Raw genomic sequence first — 12,998 nt, forward strand, 5'->3', positions numbered from 1 at the left:
AATTACTGAACCCCAGTTTATATGTGAAACTATTAATAGTCCCTACACACTAGACCTTGCACTTTGCTATATTAGATTTCACTACATTTTTGTCATTTCATTTCTCCTGTTCATTGATTTATGCTGTACAGTGTTTTTTTACCAACCAAAAAGTACAATTCAGTTAGAAGAAAGAAGTCATGGAAAGCTATTAGATAAAATCAGAGTGGTGTGCTCATAGGGGAAGTGTATGTGCTGACAACAATGAAGGGGAAATAGGATCATTTTGATGGTATTTGAAGATATAACAGAAATTATGAAATTGATTAAGGACCAGAGGTTTTTTTGTAGAAAGGCTGATAGAGTATATGCCAATTACTTTTAGATTAAATTGGGAGGCGAGTGAAGTAGTTATGCAACTGATTAGATAAGCAGAGAATAAAAATGATGAGCTGAAGGAGGAACGGGAGCAAATATACAGTAGAACAGACTCCTGACATCTTACAAATTGAGGGCAAACACCCTGAAATGACTTCATGCAGGAAGAGGAACCTAAGAATCAGAGAAGGTCTGGCAAGGTAATGCCACACAGCAAAACAATCTCATCTCTTACTGTAACATCCAGATCAACTTATATTTACTGACTCCTTCAAAGAATACCAGTAGAGTTGTGAGGTCTGATTTTTCTCTACAAGGAGCCAGATTGGCTCTTGCCCATTATCCCATATGTATGCCCAATAACTACTGGGTTTTTTCCTTCATATATTTTAATTTGCTCAATACAGGGTTGGATTTGCTGGACTATGTTTGCCAGGATCAGTCCTCAAGGCCTTTACAAAAAATGGTCACTTTGTCCACCTTCCTTCTTTTGTGAAAAGTGGCCAACGTAAGCAACAGGTTACATATTAGTCACTAACAATTTAACTTCTGAGTCCCTTTAGAACTGCGTGGTGAATATAGAATCGCAGAATCATTTTGGGTGGAAGAGACCCTCAGGATCATTGGGTCTTAGCAATTTTTTCAACAGATGTCAACAGTTTGTTCTGAAACATATTTTATTGACACTTTAAGGCAGTTCCTCCAAGAAGGGCTGCCACAGGGGCATGAGTAAGTTCTTCCACAGTGAACAGTGATGCAAGGAATCCTGCATTTCTGCAATGACCATTTCTGCCATCAGTGCCCTTCTTACATCTCAATGATCCATCAGCACTACAGAATTTCTAGTGGGCTGTCTGATGTGTTTGAAAAGATTTAATCAGCAGTGTATGTATTTTACCAAAAGCTCTTTTGGCTTGCCTTGTGTTTCTACACTTCACCACAATGTAAGTATTGATATTCTTTTCTGTTTTCTTAATTTGTACATGACTTCTGCTGAATACAATGTTCTCAGTGTATCTTCTACTGTCAGGCAGATAAGTGGTTTTAATTCACAGAGGAATAAAATTATTTTCTTTATTCTCTGAAAATTAAAAAGTATGATGCTGTGCCTCTCTGACTACACTCTCTTGATGGACAGAAAGTGTTACGGTACCACCTACTGGAAATAGTGAATATTCTTTCTCTCTTCAATGTTTACTTCATCTTTTTGTACAAGAATGGTATATGTATGGAAATTCCTCAGACCTAGACAAAGTATTATGTCCATATGTATGAATTTCAGAATGCTTTGATGGTCTGTTTCATAGAGTTAGTGCTCAGAAGAGGTTTTGTCAAACCTAATCAACTGCTTCCCATTTTGTACAGCTAAGTGAAGGAGAAGTAATCAAGCCACAAGAAAGCCATGAAAACAGTGTCTTTCCTGTAATCCATCGACAATATATTTATTTCTTTTCAAGTAAAGAAAATAAAGAAACATTTATGAAAAATCCCATCAAATATATTTGTCAGCCAAAAGCTAAACCAGCTGTGCCAGTAAAGATTGCTATCGTGGGACCTCCAAAATCAGGAAAGACTACAGGTAGGAGCCATTATTATCTATAAAACAAAACCTTTTCTAATGACTGCAGGTTAATCTGTGATTACCATGGTTAAAAAATCATAAACCATTAACATTGTTGGTCTTCCTGCTTTTCTTGCTGGGCATAGAATCTTTTAGTTACATTCTCTAGTGTCTCATTTGACAGTCAGATACTTATGTCTTGACCATCTGAATTTTATCCTGTCTTAAGAAGTTAAGGGGCCTGGACTAACACTTAGAAAATCTTGACTTATACTACTTATATGCCTTGTATTATTTCTGATTTTTTTTTCTTATTTCTTTCAGTCAATATGATCTAATGTAAAATGAAGAAATATTTATAGGATCAAGGACCAGAACTCAAACCTCCACATTCTCCAGTCTGTTTCCAAACTTCTAGATTAAAACCCCCAAGATTTCCGTCTTTCTCCCCTCTCCTTCTTTCTCCATGACTCTTTCAATCCACAGGACTCTGCCTTTAACTGGAGGAGGCAAAAATTCAGCTTACACCATAGCTTAATGATTAGAATAGGGTGTTAGAAAAAGAAGAGATGGGTTCAAATTATCTCATATTAAGGAGGAAATTTTAACCATATTTTCCATTTCCTGGATAAATGGTCTAGCTGCTAGGCTGATCTGTAAAAGGGGAAGCAGTGAAATAATATTTTCTAACATCTCTTGTAATAACATTGACTGTTGCTGCTGAGGTTTGTGCTAAACTGAACACTGTTAGTGCGTTGTGCATCTTCTGCACATATGCCAAGGTTTGGACTCTTTAGGGGCCCAAGAGGATTTAGGGACCCACTTACTGAGATTAGGCATTGGGAATGACCCAGGGAATGAGCTGAGCAGTTAGTTCTAAGACTAAAGCCGTACTTTAACAGACCGCTAGGTTGTGATGTTGCTTACCTAAAAGTTGGGTGTTGAAATCAAAATGTTTTGCAGTTGCCAAGAAGTTTGCAAGTGTGTATGGGTTACAGCGCCTGAGTATGGGAGAGGCCATACGGCTGGTGTTAAACCAGCAGCCAGAGAGTGAGTTGGCACTTGCGTTGAATCAGCATCTTCACAAAGGACAGACCGTACCTGATGAACTGGCCGTCCAGGCTCTCGACGTGGCTCTGATGAATCCTGTGTGTAACACCACTGGGTAAGAGTCTTGTTTGGGTTTTGGGGATTTTTTTCCAGACATGCTGGTCCCTTCATAGGCAGTGATTACCATGTTGTCACTGTCGAACAATTTCACTTCAAGACATCAGTGGTTTATGCATTAAGAAAATAATCCATCCAAACTGAGGTTTTTCACGCTATTCTGGAAAACCAAACTGAAGCACAATCTTCTGCAATTTTCAGGTATGTATATTCCCATAAATCCAAGTAATATGCTTTCCGAAAGTTACCTTTTTTCAGTCAATAAGCCAGTATTTTCAATTATCCTTTGAGAACTATGGTTTTATCTCTCTTACACCAACTCCAGTACCAACTTGGATGCATCTGATTCTCTTTGGTCATGCAGACTTGTTCAGTACTCAAGGTTTTTTCCAGCTTTGTTAACAACTGAAGTTATTAAGGAGGAACTGACACGAGTGAGTCTTTCCCCATCATACATACGTGATCCTGATTTCCTAAGCTCTTTTTCCATCACTGAAACACCTTCCAAACTGGCAGACTTAAAATGCTTCGTGATCGTGATTTCAGGACATTCAACTCCTCTCCCCAAAAAGGGGAATTGTTACAGAGAAAAGCAATTCTGGAATAATCTCTGAAAATTATTTGAGCTTGAGATCGGAATTCTTTCAACTTTTCCTTCACGTTAAATACTGGAATATTGTTTCAGTATGCTTTGCTCCAGTATTGCCTATTCTGTGAAAAGCATTTCTTCTTCAATATGATTAAAAAAAACTCTTCAAGTACTGTAAATTATTTTATTTTTCACTTTGAAAATTACTCTTCCCAATGCATATGGAGATTTCCCATCGTTAAAATTATGTTTCCAAATGACTGATGTTATCAGAATTTTAAAGTCCACCATTTTTATAAGTCAGAACCATCCAGTTACATTCCTATACTTTTTGCCGTATGTGTATTTCTTTTACTCTTTACTATTTCTCATTCTATCTAATTTACTTTTTTTAAAATTTGATTGCAAATTCTTAGGAGTGAAGACTGTGTCTATCAAGTCAGGACAGTGATGGCACCATGACATGGGTGTAGACTTTTGTCTCAATTGAGAACGTACTAGGAATATTCATAGACTTAAAGGTTAATTAGAAACTGACTTCTTAATAAAACTCTTTCTGTTTCTGTTTGTATGCAGAGTTGTGATTGATGGATATCCTGTAACAAAAATACAAGCAAAGCTCTTGGAATCAGCAAGGATAATTCCAGCGAAAATCTTTGAATTAGATATGGATGCAAAGGAAGTGTTCAGAAGAGCCCTGCTGGATAAGGAAAGCATGGACAGGTAGTGATGCTCCCTGATCGCAATCTTTTTATCCACATGATATTGTCACTTCTCTATTTAGGTGCCTCAGTGCTGTACGCGGAGAGGCTGTATCTAAGCTGGTGCATAACCCAGTCCCAAATTCCACATGCAAAAAGACGCGGACACCAGTCCCTCTACATTCCAGTGCTTTGATTTCCATAGACCAGAAATGGAGATATAAGAGACCAGAGGAATTTGTGGCGAGCTCTGGCCAGACTCCCTGGTTGCATGACTGAGGTCACTGATGTACAATGTTGAGCCTCCACTGCTTCTTTTAGTTAGTTTTAATGAAATGTTACTAGTTCACTCTGTTGTTGAAGTTTATTATTCATCAGTTCAATTATTATCATCATAAGGGACATTGATATTTCATCTAATAAGCTCTTTTTTAAGTCTTAATTAGACTTCTTTTAAAAAGATGTAAACAATGTCTATTTTAATAATGTATACAATTAATGAGTTATTCATCTAATCATTTCAGTTTGGCTTTGCTTTGTTTTTCTAAGGAGATAAATATTCTCTTTAAAGAACTGTTGGTTGTTTTTGAGGAAGAGCAGTAAGTAGTTTATAAATGGACAGAGAATTAAAAAGAACAGAACATTCACCTTAAAATTAAATTGTATAAGAACCTGGTTCTCATTAGAGGAAGTGTTTCTAAGAAGTCTGAGATAGCTTAGAGCATTATTGCATGTCTCTTTCATTTTGTCTCTTTCTTTTTATCATGTAATCAGTATAATGCTTAATTGTTTACTGAAAGCCTAAAGACAATTTGCATTGCAAAAAATTAAATTACTGCTGTCTTTTAGAAAGCATTTACTTTAAACTTCTCATTTTAAATACCAAACTAATTATATTTCATAGGCTTAAATACAATTCAAATGTGCAGTATCAGATATTTCCAAAAGGTACAACTTACAGAGAAATTAATCCTATTAAAACAGAATTTTATCTTTTTTTGGCATCATTTAAATTAAGAACCAGAACAAAAAATCCTTCTATGTTCTAGTCAAAATATCTCTTCTGGTCTTGCACAATATTTTTAGAGGTCAGATAGATTATTTTCATTTATGTAAATGACAGACAGTTTTCAAAATATATCCAAGGATTATGGCCTCTCCTTGATTTAAAAACAACAACATAATTCAAATTTAAGCCTGTTTTTCAATAAACAATTGACTTCCATTTTAAAGTTTCATAGCATTGTGTCTAGGGTACCGTTTTATGGTGTATTGGTAGTGCGTGTCACTCAATGTGCTGATACATTCCAAGTCCTTTATAAAATCATTGAGCTGTATTTGGGACAGAAATAGCCAAAGTTTTGTTCTTAGTTTCCGACCATAACTGTCTGATCAGAAGTATGCTGTTTTTCATACGTAACTGCTAATATTCTTAATAAGAAAGTTGTATTTCTCAAATGTGTTCTAGAGTTTCAAATATGCAGAATTTTGTAGAAAGGTCTTAAAGTGGACTCTAGAATTTACACTTGAAATTCAATGAAATGGTCTATTCTTCAGACTCAAATTAAAACAGTGTTATTTTTCATTGTCTTCAGACCTCCCTACCCTGAACATGACAGCTCACAGATTCTAGCTATTAAAAATTCCTGCTATAAACAGCACATTGACGCAATTAGGACTTACTATAAGAAGGAGCATCAGAACTGGTGTGTGATTGATGCTTTTCAGAGCAAGTGGTGGATCTGGAACAAAGTACTGCAGGAAGTTCAAGTGGGTGTTAAAAAAATTCAAATATACCTGGAAAAAAGAAGAGAAGGTAAAAGAAAAACAAAGTTTCTCAGAATAATATTTGATCCTTTAAGAAGCTGCAATGTAACAAGTGTGTTTTGACTTCAACTTGCTGTGGATGAAGCTAATTCTTGGTCGCATACATACCCTCAAATTCTTCAGTCTCATCTGGAGAGACCTTGAGGAGGTCTCTAAGACAAAACCAAGCACAGGGCAGCCTGAGGCCATTTTCCAAAGAACGGGGTAACAGAATACAGCTGAAAGAAACCAGCGGTCTCATGGTCTGTGGCAGATTCCTCAACACTGGCTGACAAATCACAAATGGTACCCCTGAGTATACGAGGGGAACTATGACTTGCAGCATGACTCAGGTGTCAGCAGAGGAAGAGGGGAGGGGAGAATGTTAATTATCAGCTCAGAATTAAGGTTAAATGTGCCTTTTGATTTAACTTCTGTGCTCCGAGAGGAAAAACACTTTAGTCTAAAATGGCACAGTTCCCACTTGAATTTTTGTGTGTTAGCATGGGTCATGATTAAATAATCTTTTAAAATATGCTTGTACAGTTTAACTAGAATTCCTCTAAAGGGCAAACAGACTTCCTTATCTTATATCCACTTTTTGGTTTGAACTTTTACAGTTCTATGGCTGTACCCTTTTTAAAAATCGCAGTCATAAGCCAAAAAATATGTTTTAAGTATTTAACTTTTTCACATCAAGCTTGAAAAGCACAATTTTTAAATAGCTTGGGGTTTATATGACATTTTATTTGAGATTTTGAATCTATTTCATTCAGATAGACTGTAGCATTTGCAAGACATGGATGAATAAATGGGAGGCTTTCTTCACACCTTGTTCTCTGTTCACCATTGTAAAGAAATAAAATAGCTGAACTGCTCCTTAGCAACACAACAGAGCAAAAAAATAAATACTAAATAAAACTGTCCGAGGGAAAACAGATTAATAAGTTAAGCATGCAGAGTATCCCACATCATTAATAATGCTTCTATTTCTTAAGTGCTAGAAAAATGTTATTAAAATGAATTGGTAAAATAGGTTGCAGCTTCATTTTAATATAAATCTATACAAATTGCTATTGTAATATTCATTGCATCATTTCCACATGATGAATTATTCTATTTTTTTAAACTGCAACATTTCTGAATAGAAATGTCTGATGCTTCCGTGTCTTTCATTAACAAAACATTATTATTAATTGCTCTTATTAACAGGAAAAGCAGCCAGCATTGCTGATTTATGTATCACTCCTGAAGAGCTGCGGCATCGGCTGGGGGAGTTTGGGCAGTACTGTCCCGTCAGCCTTGCAGAAAAGGGTGAATTGGTTGACTGCTCCGTAACGTTGTCATTGCAGTTTGCTGCAGAATTTCGAGGACACTATTACAAAATGGCTTCACAGGAAGAACTGGACGTAAGTGTCAAAAAACGGGTCAGGAGGGGATTAAGGGCAGGAGGAACATTGTTGCTTGGATTCTTTGATTCCATCCAGAAAGAAGCAATATGTAATCTGAATTAGACTAGTGGTGTTAGTATTCAAGCTTTTGTTCTGCATCCTTCTGCTGTCAAAAGTCTAGGCAGACAAAATGCAGCAGAGAATCTATTCAAACCAAATTGTCCTAGATCAAACATTGATTTTAAAACCTTTTCCTCCTTTTTTGGTCTGTTTTGGGGAGACTGGAGGTAGAGAGTGGCTCATGGCAGCAGTGGACAGTGATGGCTGGTGGGCAGATAGTGATGACTTCAACTGAGAGTGGGCGGGAAAATAAATTAATTACCTGAGAGCAGCAGCACACTGAGAGAGGGGCTGCAGAAGAAATAAGTATCTACATTGTGTGAGCAAGTCCTCTGGAGCTGGACTGAAAGTCTTAATAGTGCTTCCTTCTTTATAAAAACATTTCATTTCTTTTTCTACAGAAATTCTTGAGCAGACCAGAGATTTATGTGCCACCACTGGCACCTCGCCCTCTCCCTCTTCCAGACATGCTGCCGAAGAGACTGACTGCAGCAGACGTGAAGGCCTTATTCCCTCTGAGCGCTGAAATGCAGGGATACTGTCCCGTCACTTACCTGGATGGAAAACAGAGGTACATCACTGCAGTTGTCATGGGCTGAATTACAGACTGTGTCCTACATTACCATATTAATGAGGAAATATTTCAAAGTGCTTTTTAATAGTGTTCAGGGTTTGGACAGGAAAAGCAATTACAATTCTCCATATTGTGCCTCTGGCTTTGGAAATCAATGTAAAATCACCTTTTGAAACTCATGTGGCTACAGGATCTGTGTTGGCTTACTGTCTTTTGTGATGAAGACTGCTTGGATATAGTTTGAGTTTTCTCTGTCTTAAGCCTTCAGAAGTTCAAACAAATCTCACAAAACCTTAGCAGATGCAAAGCCATCTATTACAATTTTTATAAAAAATCCATTAAACTCCACCATAAAGTCCCATTGCTTTTCCTCAGCATGCAGGAATTTCTCATCAAGGTAGAACGGTAAGAATCAATTCCATGCTGTCCCTCCTTAATCTCCTGAAAAACCATGACTGGCATTTTAACTAGAGAAGCTCTAAAGAAGCACTATAAAAGTCCCTTAATAAACAGATTTTGCGGCAGAGACTTTCTCAGATTTTGAGCCTTGTAACTGTCACTCATGTGGTGGAAACTTGGATAATCCAATTGCTTTTTTGTAGTTCCTATACTTAATAAATTACTAGAAGGCTTCCAGCAGCTCATGAATTTACACTGTGCAAATGATATTTTACATTTCTTGTGCATTAATGGTCTTTCTTGTTCTGTCTCTTCAGATATGAAGCTCTGGTGCCTGGCAACATTGAGTATGCAGCAAAATATCAGGATAAGGTATATATTTTTGAAAGTGAAGAAAAACTTCTTAAGTTTATGAGGTGAATATACTAACGGCATTTTAATCTTTAATCATTTCACAGTTTATACATTTTAAAAGTGCTTGTTTATCTGGTTAGGTTACCAGAGAAGTACTGGAATCTGAAGCTGCCACATAAACTCCCTCCAATAAAGGAGCCAGTAGTACTCACTGCACTTCCTTTATGTGGATACCTTGAACAGGCCAGTTCTTGCTTTTCTATTTTAAAACACCACTTTGCAATATATAGTATATACCACTGTTTATTTCATTTTTAAGGCAATATGAGTCCTATAGTTTATTAATGGGATTATCTTAAGTTGAAAATTCTGCACTTACAAGTGAGAGGATTTTTTAAAAACCTTTAAAATTATAGATATTTGTAGCTTTAATGGAAAAAAAAATACAAGTAAGATCATCAGAGGGGAATCATACACTGCAATATTATGTAATGCATTTTCTGACTCCTTTGTTTTGTTTTGTTGTCTTGCAAGATCACGTTTTGCTCAGATTTCTAACATCAGGATGGACACAAGCCTGTCTGGAATCATTTAAGGATAGTTGGTTACATTTTCAGACATCAATATGGGAAAAAAAAAAAAAAAAGGATTAATGGTCACTTCCCTACCTATTTTATACTACTTGTTATCTTCTACATTTTGCAAATTTAGATATCACCCTATATTGTTAGATTTGCATGACAACAGGATCAGACTTTGAATATATTTTTGTTCTGGATTTCTGTAAGAGTCTTCTAAAACTGTTTGCTTTCTTCAGGGAGTAGCAACTTCTTTGATAAAAGCTCTGAATGAAGTAGGCTGCTTAAAGCCAAAGTTTCCCTTCCTAAGTGTAAAAGAAACTGCTCTGCTGTTTGTCGCCTGCCATTTAAAAGGTAGTGTACAAAATAATGCTATAAAAAGTTAATTACATAAATGCACTAAATCATCCAATACAACACTGATAACCAATTTGTGTAGATTTCCTATACCTTTTGTAAGTCAATCCGTTCAGTGGGTGAACTTAACTTTGCCTTTTGTTATTTTGAATTTTTACTTATTCTTAGATAATGGCAATTTTTATTATTTGTCTAAAGTTCTTCAAATCCTGTGTTTCCCGATGCAGTTCCCAGAGCCCTCCAGAATTTTCTCGGACTACCACAGGTTTTTGCTAGCACAGCTTTGTTCAGGAAGACCACCGAACAGCGTAGGCACACGATAAACCCCTGCATAAATGTACAGTTCTTAAGCCAGCAAAACTGCTTTTATACTGTAGTTTGTTTCATCCACAAAGACTGTTTTCATTCTATTGTTAGCGCAGCTTTGCTAATATAACAATGTCCACGCTAGGAATGCTTTGTTCATACATTGCATCATTAAATCATTGTTAGCACTGGATGATGAAATGGAAAGGTTACACAAGTGGACAGATCTCTTTTCCTCATGCAGCAAGAAACAGTTTGGCCATAGGAATCCAGGAGAACAAGTTCTTCTAATACTTTTTCTAATACTGGGTAGAGCTGCTTACAACTTTAAGATGCAGTATTCCTGTACACTGAAAAATCTCCTTGGCAAATATAGCATTATTTATTATTGTGGCTCTCTTCAGACTAGTCATGCCGTTCTTGATCAAAAACTTGATCAAAGTGCTTCACGTTGTGGTCTCTTTGAAATTTTTTACGTCCTGTTTCTATCTGAAGTAAGACTTTCTCATCTTCAACTTACGTCACTCTCTAATGTCACATTTAAATAGGGAACAAGAAACAGTGGTTTAGTTGCTCCTGCAGCTTTTCTAACAACAATACTGGATTGCTTTTAGTATCCGAGAAGGTATAGGAAATCAATCATGCATGCAGAGGGATTTACTCCTGGAAAAGAGCAGGAAACCATACATCACTAGAGTGATTTAGTGCCCTTCAAACTTGACTCCTGTAAGTGCTCTATGCTCGAAAAAATCGCTCAGAAGCTGTTAAATGTGGTTGTCTACAATTTAAAGCTAGTGGGCTGAAGTGTCTCCTAGCATAGTCCTTCATGCCATCCAGTTTTTCTAATGAGATATAAAGTACCATCTACAGGAAAAAAAAAATTGTTACAATTTGGCTGTCTTCAATCACTCCTTCCCCTTTGCTTCAGTGTAACCATTAAAATAAAAAAGAATATTCTGAGGATTGGCACCCGACACTAATGTAGGGCAGAGAGGTAAGAAAGAAAAGAAACAAACTCTCTTCATTGTAGAGTTCTTGGCCTTGACATGTCCTTCCTTCTCTGAAACATCAGTCAACTCGTGTTTATTTATGGGCAAAGCATTTTGGTCATAGAACAGTTGTGCCAAGGACACAGTGGCCCAGTGCCAGCCACGCCGCACCTGGGCTGTGCCATTTCAGTGGGAAGTTGATGGCAGCTGAGCATATAGAACCATAGAATAGTTTGGGTTGGAAGGGACCTTCAAAGGCCATCTAGTCCAACCCCCTGCAATTCTCAGGGATATCTTCCACTAGATCAGGTTGCTCAGAGCCCTGTCCAGCCTGGCCTGGAATGTCTCCAGGGATGGGGCATCTACCACCTCTCTGGGCAACCTGGGCCAGTGTTTCACCACCTTCATTGTAAAAAATTACATCCTCATGTCTGGCCTGAATCTCCCCTCCTTTAGTTTAAAACCTTTACCCCTTGTCCTGTTGCAACTGGCCCTGCTAAAAAGTCTGCCCCATCTTTCTTATAGGCCCCTTTTAAGTACTGAAAGGCCACAATAAGGTCTCCTTGGAGCCTTCTCCAGGATGGCCTCCTCTGGCCCCTCTCCAACAGGTCCACGTATTTCCTGTACTGAGGGCTCCAGAGCTGGATGCAGGACTCCAGGCGGGGTCTCACCAGAGTGGAATAGAGGGGCAGAATCACCTCCCTCAACCTGCTGGCCACGCTCCTTTTGATGCAGCCCAAGATACAGTTGGCCTTCTGGGCTGCAAGTGCACATTGCCAGTTCATACCAAGTCTCTCATCCACCAGTACCCCCAAGTCCTTCTCCACAGGTCTGCTTTCAATCCCTTCATCCCCCAGCCTGTATTGATACCAGGGATTGCCCCAAAACAGGTGCAGGACCTTGCACTTGGCCTTGTTGAACTTCATGAGGTTCACATGGCTCCACTTCTGGAGCTTGTCCAGGTCCCTCTGTATCGCATCTCTTCCCTCAGATGTGTCAACTGCACCACTCAGCTTGGTGTCATCTGCAAACTTGCTGAGGGTGCAACTCGATCCCACCGTCCATGTCACTGATGAAGATATTAAACAGTACTCGTCCCAGTATGGGCCCCTGAAGGACAAACAAGTAACAAAATATGTTGGTTATTGTTTACAAAAGCCTTGATCTTTCTGAATATCATCACCCTTTTGTAGTTAGGAACTTCTAAATACCAGACTTGAGTTTTTATTGGTTTGGTGTCAACAGGCACGACCCACGGCAGTTCTATCTGCATCGAGGATAAAACCATCAGGTGTAAACTGCTTTTAAAATTTCCGTCATGTAACCCCACTAAGTCAACAGGGGACACTGACACACGGTTTATCTTCTTGCAGCGCACAACCCCCGGAGCTCGGAGCCGGTGCGGCAGATGTACCGGAGGCAGCTGGCGCAGTTCCTGGAGCGCTGCCAGCTCCTGCCCTACCTGGGGAAGGCCATGGCGGGGCCCTACCGGGAGCCGCGGCGCAGGCCCCCCGGGCTGGACGACAAGCTGCGGACGTTCCTGTCCCTGCAGGGTGCCAGCCCCGGCTTCGGGTAGCGCCGGCTGCGCGCTCCCGCCACCGAGCGCCTCCTCTGGGTAACCACGGAGCGCGGCTGCGGAACAACGCCACGCTTTCTACGAGCAGCTTCTCAGCCACAAAATGTTTAAATTAAAACAACTTTTAAGTCTTGAGTCCCGCTTCGTGTAACGTTTATCGCTCAGCGCGGGAC

The 12,998-nt window shown here is 38.7% G+C and overlaps 1 protein-coding gene across 2 annotated transcripts in view; it reads left to right on the forward strand.

Moving 5' to 3' along the window:
• The window catches only part of AK9 (adenylate kinase 9), a 73,983-nt gene extending 61,023 nt beyond the window's left edge, over positions 1-12,960 (forward strand). The window contains exons 29-38 of one of the 2 annotated variants that reach the window (XM_065834561.2): positions 1,723-1,936; positions 2,882-3,083; positions 4,251-4,397; positions 5,971-6,191; positions 7,394-7,590; positions 8,094-8,263; positions 8,983-9,081; positions 9,160-9,262; positions 9,837-9,951; positions 12,623-12,960. In XM_065834561.2, the coding sequence (XP_065690633.2) occupies positions 1,723-1,936; positions 2,882-3,083; positions 4,251-4,397; positions 5,971-6,191; positions 7,394-7,590; positions 8,094-8,263; positions 8,983-9,081; positions 9,160-9,262; positions 9,837-9,951; positions 12,623-12,825 (1,671 nt within the window). In that variant the 3' untranslated portion in view covers positions 12,826-12,960. Of the gene's footprint in view, positions 1-1,722; positions 1,937-2,881; positions 3,084-4,250; positions 4,398-5,970; positions 6,192-7,393; positions 7,591-8,093; positions 8,264-8,982; positions 9,082-9,159; positions 9,760-9,836; positions 9,952-12,622 lie in introns of those variants that run through there. The other variant, XM_065834560.2, reaches the window with a different exon arrangement.
• The last annotated feature ends 38 nt before the right edge of the window (positions 12,961-12,998 follow it).

This window comes from Patagioenas fasciata, chromosome 3 (genome assembly GCF_037038585.1).
Source record: "Patagioenas fasciata isolate bPatFas1 chromosome 3, bPatFas1.hap1, whole genome shotgun sequence".
NCBI lineage: Eukaryota > Metazoa > Chordata > Aves > Columbiformes > Columbidae > Patagioenas > Patagioenas fasciata.